This window comes from Lactuca saligna, chromosome 3, assembly GCF_052625555.1.
Source record: "Lactuca saligna cultivar CGN05327 chromosome 3, ASM5262555v1, whole genome shotgun sequence".
NCBI classification, from domain to species: Eukaryota; Viridiplantae; Streptophyta; class Magnoliopsida; order Asterales; family Asteraceae; genus Lactuca; species Lactuca saligna.
Genome location: NC_136419.1, coordinates 27,342,862 through 27,352,368, shown reverse-complemented (window position 1 = coordinate 27,352,368; position 9,507 = coordinate 27,342,862). Strand labels below are relative to the sequence as shown.

General features: G+C 38.2%; 1 protein-coding gene across 1 annotated transcript; it reads left to right on the top strand.

Annotated features, from left to right (window-relative positions):
• Positions 1 to 5,241: 5,241 nt before the first annotated feature.
• On the top strand, positions 5,242 to 8,082 carry LOC145033489 (poor homologous synapsis 1). The gene is made up of 9 exons (XM_078982085.1): positions 5,242 to 5,638; positions 6,505 to 6,621; positions 6,730 to 6,795; positions 6,859 to 6,962; positions 7,058 to 7,114; positions 7,188 to 7,232; positions 7,345 to 7,543; positions 7,647 to 7,674; positions 7,815 to 8,082. Exons 1-9 carry the CDS (start codon positions 5,324 to 5,326, stop codon positions 7,871 to 7,873), a joined length of 990 nt encoding a protein of 329 aa, XP_078838211.1. The 5' UTR covers positions 5,242 to 5,323; the 3' UTR covers positions 7,874 to 8,082.
• The last annotated feature ends 1,425 nt before the right edge of the window (positions 8,083 to 9,507 follow it).

Here is a 9,507-nt window from a genome sequence, read left to right as displayed (position 1 = left end):
CTGTTATCATCATCATGTCTGAACCTGCAGCACAAATACACAAAGTTTTTTGTGTTAATAACATCATATATCATATTCCTCTTACCCTTGATCTTGAAAGGCTAAATTATGATGTTTGGCGTGAACTATTCACAACTCACTGTGAAGCATACAATGCTCCCGACCATATTGATGACACGTATGATGATCCCACTCCAAAGCCCACTGATCATAACTGGAAGAAAGTTGATTCGGTTGTTAAAGGATGGATTTACTCAACCCTTTCCCAAAATACCCTTAATATGATTCTGAAACGAGCATCCTATGCTAGACAAGTTTGTATTATCATCGAACGTCTCTTTCGCGACAATAAAGATTTGAGAGCAATCCAAATTGACATCGAGCTTCAAAATCTCTCCATGGGTGATCTTAGTGTCACTGCCTACTTCACAAAAATCAAGTCTATTGCCGACCTACTGGAGAATCTCGACCCTCAAGCAAAGGTTCCTGATAAAAATCTTGTCATTTATGCCCTTAATGGGTTATCTTCCCGCTTTGATAATGTCGTTGGCATCATCCGTCATCGTATCCCATTCCCATCCTTTGAAGATACCCGCTCAATTTTATTGTCTGAAGAACAACGGATTCTCCTTCATCCACCCCTTCAATCCTCCGCTCATAGTGAACACTCATCTTCCCCATCGCTGCTGCACATTACCACCGACAGCAGCCGCCGTCAGGACCGCCGCCAAGACCACCGGACCTCCCAAAACCGACGACGCCAACAAGGGTCTAACTCCAATGGACCCTCAAATCCACCACAACAGTACTGTTGGGTATACATCCCGCCGCCAGGTTCTTCTCAAATCCCTTGGACTCAACAACATCACCCCAACAATACTCCTTATTGGGCTGCCAACTCACGGCAATAGGCTCCAGGCCTTCTTGGCCCACTTCCTTCATGACCTCACCTACCTGTTGCACAAGCCCATCTAGCTGCCACTTCCTCTGCACCATCCCAACACATAAATGCTCCAATAACACCACCGTGGGCCTGGTTTGGGACTGAACAACAGCCCACAACCCTTCCACAATTATTTAGCTCCATGTCACTTCAAGAGTCGGGCGAATGGGTTATGGGCACGGGTGCAATGGACCACGTTCATGCCAACCAAGGTATACTCCAATCCTTTCTTGATAAGAATACTTGTCATAATATCCTAGTTGGTGACGGGACCAAAATACATGTAATTGCGACCGACCATACCTTATTTCCTATACAAAACAACCATCGTCCTCTTTATCTAAACAATGTCCTCATTACACCTTCAATCATCAAAAATCTAATTTATGTATGCAAATTCACTCATCAAAATAAATGCTCCATTGAATTTGATGAATTTGGTTTTACTGTCAAGGATTACAGGACCCGTCTACCCCTAATCTGATGTGACAGTGATGGTCCGCTCTACCCGGTTCTACCTCAAACTCATCAAGCTCTTTTGTTTGGCACCAACGCCTTGGTCATCCTGGCAGCCATGTTTTGCAATTTTTTTATCCAATAAATTGATTCCATGTAATAAAAACGACTTTACTTCTTTGTGTCATGCTTGTCAAACTGGAAAACATGTCAAACTTCCATTTAGTTCTTCTGATTCTATTGTTTCTCATGCATTTGACATTATACACTCTGATGTGTGGACCTCTCCTATTACTAGTATAAGTGGTTTAAAATATTATGTTATCTTTCTTGACCACTACTCTCACTATCTTTGGGTGTACCCCCTTAAAACAAAAATCTGATGTTTACTCCAAATTTCTTGAATTTTTCACATATATCAAAAACCAATTCAACACCACCATCAAATCCTTCCAATATGATAATTGGGGGGGGGGGGGGGGGGGGGGGGGGAATACAACAATAAACAATTTCATGATTTCTTTGCCACACATGGAATCAACTTTCGTTTTTCATGCCCTTATACATCCCAACAAAACGGAAAATCTAAACGTATGCTTCGCTCAATCAATAACATCATTCGTACTCTACTATTCCAAGCCCATCTACCACCCACCTATTGGGTCGAAGCACTCCACATGGCAACTCATCTCTTAAATATTCTACCTTCCACCTCCATTCAAAATGACACACCCATATACCGACTACTCTACAAACATCCCACTTATAATCATCTCAAAACTTTTGGATGTCTTTGTTTCCCTCACATCACCACCTCTCACAAACTATCCCCTAGATTCTTACTGTGTGTGTTTCTTGGATATCCATCTCACCATCGAGGTTTTCGATGTCTCAACCTTAACTCTCGCACCATCATTATATCTCGTCATGTCACCTTTGATGAAAATATCTTTCCTTTCAAATCAGTATCACCAAATGACTCTCCATCCTACTCTTTCCTTGATGACACTTCCGATCCTTCACCATACTTCCGCTCTAAATTATTCCTTCACCCAAACACCACTACACCTGACCCTACCCCCTCAAACCCCCTATGAACCTCCTCTCCTCTCTTCATCTACTTCTCAAACTGAGCACCATCCATCTCATACTGAATCCTCAGATCATAACACCAATATACCTCTTCCTCGTACACATTCCATGACCACTTGATCCTGTAATGGTATCATAAAACCTATCCAAAAGTTAAATCTTTACATCTCTTCTCTCTCCCCTGTCCCCTCATCACTTCTATAGGCTATTAAGGACCCTAACTGGCATCAGGCTATGCTTGATGAGTACAATGCCCTTATCTCAAATAGGACTTGGACCCTTGTCCCCAGACCCCAGGGGGTTAATATTGTCCGGTCTATGTGGCTTTTTCGCCACAAATTTAATGCAGATGGCTCTCTCTCTAGCTACAAATTAAGACATGTAGTGAATGGTCGCAGTCAACAACAAGGCATCGACTGCGATGAGACATTCAGCCCAGTTGTCAAACCGGCCACCATACGCACATTTTTAATAAAATTCCGGCTAGAAGCATACAAGTACTGTAATGTGCCTCTCCGTGGGTATCTGGTAACCATGTATGTAGGGGTAGAATCGGTAATTTGACAGCAAAAGCAATAAAAAATCTAATATAGAATATTATTTCCAAAGCCACAGGATACGATTGATTCACTGATGTTTCAAAATTTAATGTTGGTTCATTAGAACCATATAAACCGACACCCAGAACTCCCATTAAGAGAAAAATGGAACCTCCCACCGTACTTAGCATTGTTGTCTCAAGATACTGGCCGATTCATCAGCTTGATGTAAAGAATGCATTTCTTCACGACCACTTACAGGAAACCGTATATATGTTCCAACCTCCGGGCTTCAAATATACTAAATTTCTTGATCACGTATGTCGTCTTCAGAGATCTATTTATGGTCTCAAGCAGGCTCCTAGGGCATGGTTCCACCGTTTTGCCCATCATGCCACATCCATTGGTTTTCACCACACTTGCACCAACCTGTCATTATTCATTCTTCACTCAGCTGGTGCAACCGCATATTTATTATTGTATGTTGACTACATCATACTGACAACTTCTTCTACGTCTCTCTTGCAGCAAATTATTGCCAAACTTAGCAGTGAGTTTTCCATGATAGATCTTGGACCACTTAACTATTTTTTGGGCATCTCTGCTGTTCGATCTTCCACATGTCTTTTCCTCTCTCAACAGAAGTATGCCTATGAGATTTTGGATCGAGCCAACATGCGAAATTGTAATCCATGTCGGACTCCAACTGAACCACTCCACAAACTCGACGCATCCGACACACCAGTAGCTGACCCTACTTTATTTCGCAGTCTAGTAGGTGCACTTCAGTATCTCACTTTTACCAAACCTGACATTGCTTTCGCAGTTCAACAAATTTGCTTATACATGCATGATTCCCGCGAGCCCCATCTTCAAGCTCTCAAACAGATTCTTCGCTATGTGCGGGGTACTCTTGATCACGGGCTTCAACTATACGTCTCCCCCACTTCATCTCTCGTTGCATACTCTGACGCGGATTGGGGGGGGGGGGGGGATGCCCTATAATCAGATGCTCCACATCAGGATACTGTGTATTTCTTGGAGACAACCTCATTTCTTGGTCCTCCAAAAGACAAGGCACCATTTCCAGATCTAGCGTTGAGGCCAAATACCGTGGTGTTGCCAACCCTGTCGCTGAAATCTCGTGGCTCCGGAACCTTCTTCTTGAACTTCGTTGTCCTACGCCACAAGCAACCATTGTATATTGTGACAACGTCAGTGCGGTCTACATGTCAACCAACCTAGTTCAACACCAACGAACGAAACACATCGAAATCGACATTCACTTTGTTCGCGACAAAGTAGCTCTCAGCCACATACGTGTTCTTCATGTTCCATCCGCCTCCCAGTATGCCGACATCTTCACCAAAGATCTACCCACCAGCTTATTCAAAGATTTTCGGTCCAGTTTAAACGTCCGTCATTTCCCTCCGGATCAAACTCCGGGGGGATGTTAGTGTATATTGTATTCGTGTATATCTTAGCCCAATATTAGTTCTATTATAAACGGCCCAACAGCCCCGTACATAATCTATATATTTCCTTGTATTGTATGTTTTCGGCATGGAATGAGAATCAATTTGATTTCCATCTAATAGTAGTTCGTAGAAATGCAGAGCTTGCCAATCTCCAGTGATACATATATTCATGAAAAACTTATCGCAACCCATGAAGACATGCTATAAGTTATTAAAAACTATACATGAAGACATAAAATTTTCTATGTACACATCGATGTATTTAGTGAATATGTTAATGTTATGAATGTAATAGTTTTAGCATCGATGCATTTTGGAAACATACTAATGTTAAGAAAATTTATTCTACCATTTTCATTATAAATTATCTATGATTATGAATCACGAACCATTCAAACCATCGGCGGCGTAGTGCGGGTTTTTTACTAGTCCACAATAAGAGTTTATTGATGAATTAAGTTTGTTAAAGTCAAATAACTTATTGCGTTTAACAACATAATTTTTCATCTTTATTGTAAATTTACAAGCTATATGCATTTTCATAATTTAATCAATATTTTATTCAATTCTATAGTTTTTTTTCATTTGCATTGACTCTAAATAAGCTTTATAAAAACTTAGTATAGCGAAATATATTTCGAGTTTTTAGTTCCGTTTATTCTATTATGCATATATGTGGCACAAAAAAGGTTTAATAAAAAGTTTTACTGATATGAAATGCTGTAAGAAAATGTATATAAAAACGAAGGAAGGTAGATAGCTTGTGTTAACAAATTCAAAATTCGATCCGCGTGAGCAGTAGGAAGTAACGAAACATGGCGGGACCTCATCCATCCAACGGAAGCGAAAACGAGCATCAAGGAAGCATGTCAGTGACGACAACCACCGCCCCTATCGGAAACCACTGGGAAGTTCAATATGCTCGCTTCTTCAAGCGTCCTTCTCTCTCATCTGCCGCCGGTGCCGGTGGTTATCATCCTTCTCTCGTTCCCCAAGTCAAAAGGTCCAAGGGCTCATGGATTTCATCCTTCACTTCTCTCGCCAATCTCAAGTTACTAACCTCCACAAACGATAACTCTGATATTTCTCGCTCCATCATACTAACAGTTACTCTCGTCGACAACGTCATTGTGAGTTATCACTGTTTCAGAGATCTCTTATTTTTTTAGTTCGATAACGGTTTGTACGCCTTATTTGTGCCATTTTAGATCAATTTAGACTCGATTATGATTTTTCTGCAACCGTTTTGCAGTCGATCACAAATCCGCAACACAATTGAGCTATAAATCCTGAAATTATCTCTACTTTGGTTGACAGTTGATTTAATTATAATCATAAACGACTGAACTGTTTGAAATCCTCTGGTTATATGATGTTTTTCTAAATCAGACACGATCGGAAAACTTTTATCTAGGCTGACTATTAGATTCATCTGGTTCGTTCATATACAAAGTTTGCAAGATGTAAAAATCTTCCGCTCCCAACTTAATCAAATACAGAATGCACGTATGTGATTTACTACCAAGTCAAGATCTATCACTTTCTCGTGGAAAATGTTGGTTGTGCAAGCAATCATACAGTTTCCTAGTATATATAATATATAATTCTAGTCTTATTCATCTTATTCATGCCTACTAGATTGATTAATTTCAACTAAACCTTGTTATTACAGATTCATCTCTCTGCTTTCGTTAGACAGTTATTGTACTGTTTGCTTTAAGATATTTCAGATGACTTCAGACAGTATCTATAATTTAAGCAACTGGTCCTGTTAATTCTAGAAATTAGGGATCAACAATAGGCTAGTGCTTCACATTGGAATAATTTGTTTCTTAAGTTACCTGATTACTAATATATCACAATGTACATGTAATTGTTGATTGTTCTTATGCTTATGTTGGTAGCCATTATGACTCTAATCTGTTTTGTATGCATATATATGTACGTCATAAGTTAGTATGCATCTAACACAAGTTTTGATACTGAATCATTTCAGGAGGAGCATTACATTTCAAAGCTACATTTCACCTGGCCTCATGTCTCATGTTTGCCTGGATACCCTCCTAGGGGCAGCAAAATTGTATTCATGAGTTACAAAGATCATGCAGGCGATGTAAGAACCTCAAATTCGCTTGTTTAGTTTCTGTTTTCCTACTTATGCCCTTTGTTCTTCTACTACATCATATCATATTTCACCAAATACCCTTTTCCTTGTTTGCAGATCCAAAAGTTTGCCTTGCGATTTCTCACAAGTGATGAGACTGAAAGATTTATGAATTTCATAAAGGTTCAACCTTTGCCCCTATGCAAACACATCACACATGTAATTATATAAACTTCTCTTTTACAGGATATCTTTGGACATGAGAAGATTGACCGGTCAACTCCTGATATCCCTGAATCCAAAACCCCATCTCAATCTGAGATCGTGCCTTCTCTTCAACCTGTAGAGAGGTGGAAACTAAATACATTCTCTAAGAAGTTATTGACTTTTTGAACAATATAATATGTATATGGATTTTTAACTACTCTTCTTGTGAAAATGCTAGAGATGCCAAAAGGAAGATTGTACTTGGCCTCTGTAGTCCAAATTCGCTATCTAAAAAGTAACTTTTCTTTGTATTTTACTATTTTTCCAAGTTGGAAGGTTTGAAAAGTCAACCCTCACTCTTTTTTCAGGTCAACACAGGAGTGGAGCCCAATAAGCTCTTCTCCAGCCTATAGGTAAGATGAAGAAATATGGAGCAACTCTGTTACAAGTCTCCAATAACATTTCTTTGAGATTATAGCAAAAAAATGTAAGCAAATGATCTGAGATTTTAACTTGTTTATGCAGACCAACACTTGACTGGAGTCCAATAGGGTCAAATGCTGAAACAATATTTAGTCAAAGCTCAAATCCCATGGAAGCCACACTTAGTCAAGATGTTCAAGAAAAGCTTTCAGCCTTTCCTCCTAGCTTCACATCATTATTGACCATGGCAACAACACAAGGAATCCTTACTGAAGATGTCATTCTGAAAAATGAAATCATGGTATTTTGATATTTTCATTCATCCCCTCAATCTTTTCCATCTTATGTTGTGTAATGTCCCTGGTTTTTATATTATTTGTAACAAGCTTGATTCTCTTCCACAGAAATATTTAGAAGACTCTTCCTTCCAAGGTATAAATTACACGTGGTTTTATTTTGTTGCGTATTAAATATTACTTTTAAAATTTTTGGACCAAACCTGAAAAAAAATGTACCACAAGGACTGAGATTGTAAATATTAATTACATGTTGGTTTTATTTGGTGAGAACAGTGATGCTGAGCAAGGTACAGAAGGTGGTAACTGAATTTGAAGACATATTTCCGATGTAAAAAGTAAAAACGAGAGCTACATAGGTACTAATACTAATATCTATCTATATTGATGTTATAGTATCTCAAGTGTTTACTTTTTTTTGTTTTAGAATGAGGCATTTTATATCAGTAAACAATTAACCAAAATTAGTAAAAGGAAAAGAAAAGTAAAAACCATGTTTGCTTGTCTAAAGGCATTTTATATCTAAGGTGTTTTTTCACCTCGTGAAATGTAGTATTCCTCCCTTTTAAAAATAAACGTAGAGTTTAACTAATACGTAATTAAGTAAAAATGTTTGATTATTCATTTAACATTTTTTTAACCAAAGATGTGTTGATTTTTACGTATGATTCTCTTAACTTAAACTTATTTGAGTGTTTACGGTATTTTAAATTTAATTTATTTGTTGCTTAGTAATACCTATACATTCCATATGCTTGGAGCACCATATCTGTCGAAACCTCCACCTACAATGACAAAAGCAAAGCACGACTAATTGCCTGGAAATCCTCACACCATAAACAAAAGAAAGAAAAGGACAAACAATCATGCCAAAATCCACAAGTGTAATCCACAGCCTTAAATTGTAAACATCAACAAAGCGGATTTAACCAAATTTTAGTACAGAAAGTCAGAAACAAACGATTGCATAACACAAAAATGGAAAGAATAAAAGCACAAAAGATAGAGTGCGAATAAACTTCAATATTCATTCTTGCAAACGAACCACAAACTATGGCTTCTCAAAATTCCATTTTTCTTCTCATTATCTTCTTCACCCACATGTTGATGATCCTCACACTTTCTCAAAATCCACCAAATGAAATCCCATTCGCTTGCGTTCAACAATCAACACAATGCAAATCTATACTCTATCAACACAATCCACTCACCAAAAACAATATTTCTTCGTTATATTCAGTGGACATTTCACATATTCAAAACATCACCCATGGAGACCAACACCACCACCTTGTCACAGTCCCGTGTTCTTGCAAAAACGTGAACAACACGGTTGCATACTTTTATGATACGATCTATTCGGTGAAACTAGGCGATATATTATCAGATGTTTCCGATGAATTTTATAGTGGGCAAACTTGGGATGAAGGGACAAGATTTAAAGCTAACATGAATGCCACTATCCACTTATTGTGTGGATGCACAGAAAGCGATTCTCAAATTATGGTCACGTATACTGTACAGAAGATGGATACACTTCCTGATATTGCTAATTTGTTATCGTCTGAAGTGAGTGAGATTGAAAATGTGAATAAAGTTTTGCTTCAGAAACCTGGGTTTATAAAGGTTGGGTGGGTGTTGTATGTTCCGATGTATAAGAACGGAGTTCCACCGTCACCATCACCGTTACCATCAAAGAAAAGTTAGTTTAATTTATTACATATAGATATTAATCTAGAATGATAGTAAAGAGAGGAGCCCGGCGTGATTTACATATTTGATTTCAAAATTATATTCTGATTATTTTTATGGGAATGTTATTGAATGGTTTTATTTTAAAAAATAAAAAATTTCTCTATATTTTGGTGAAGTTACAAAAGGTATGGCAATTAACGTGGAGAGTTCTTGAGTAACACAAAGAAAATGTTTAATTATTTCAAATGCACATGAAGATATCATATACAAGACT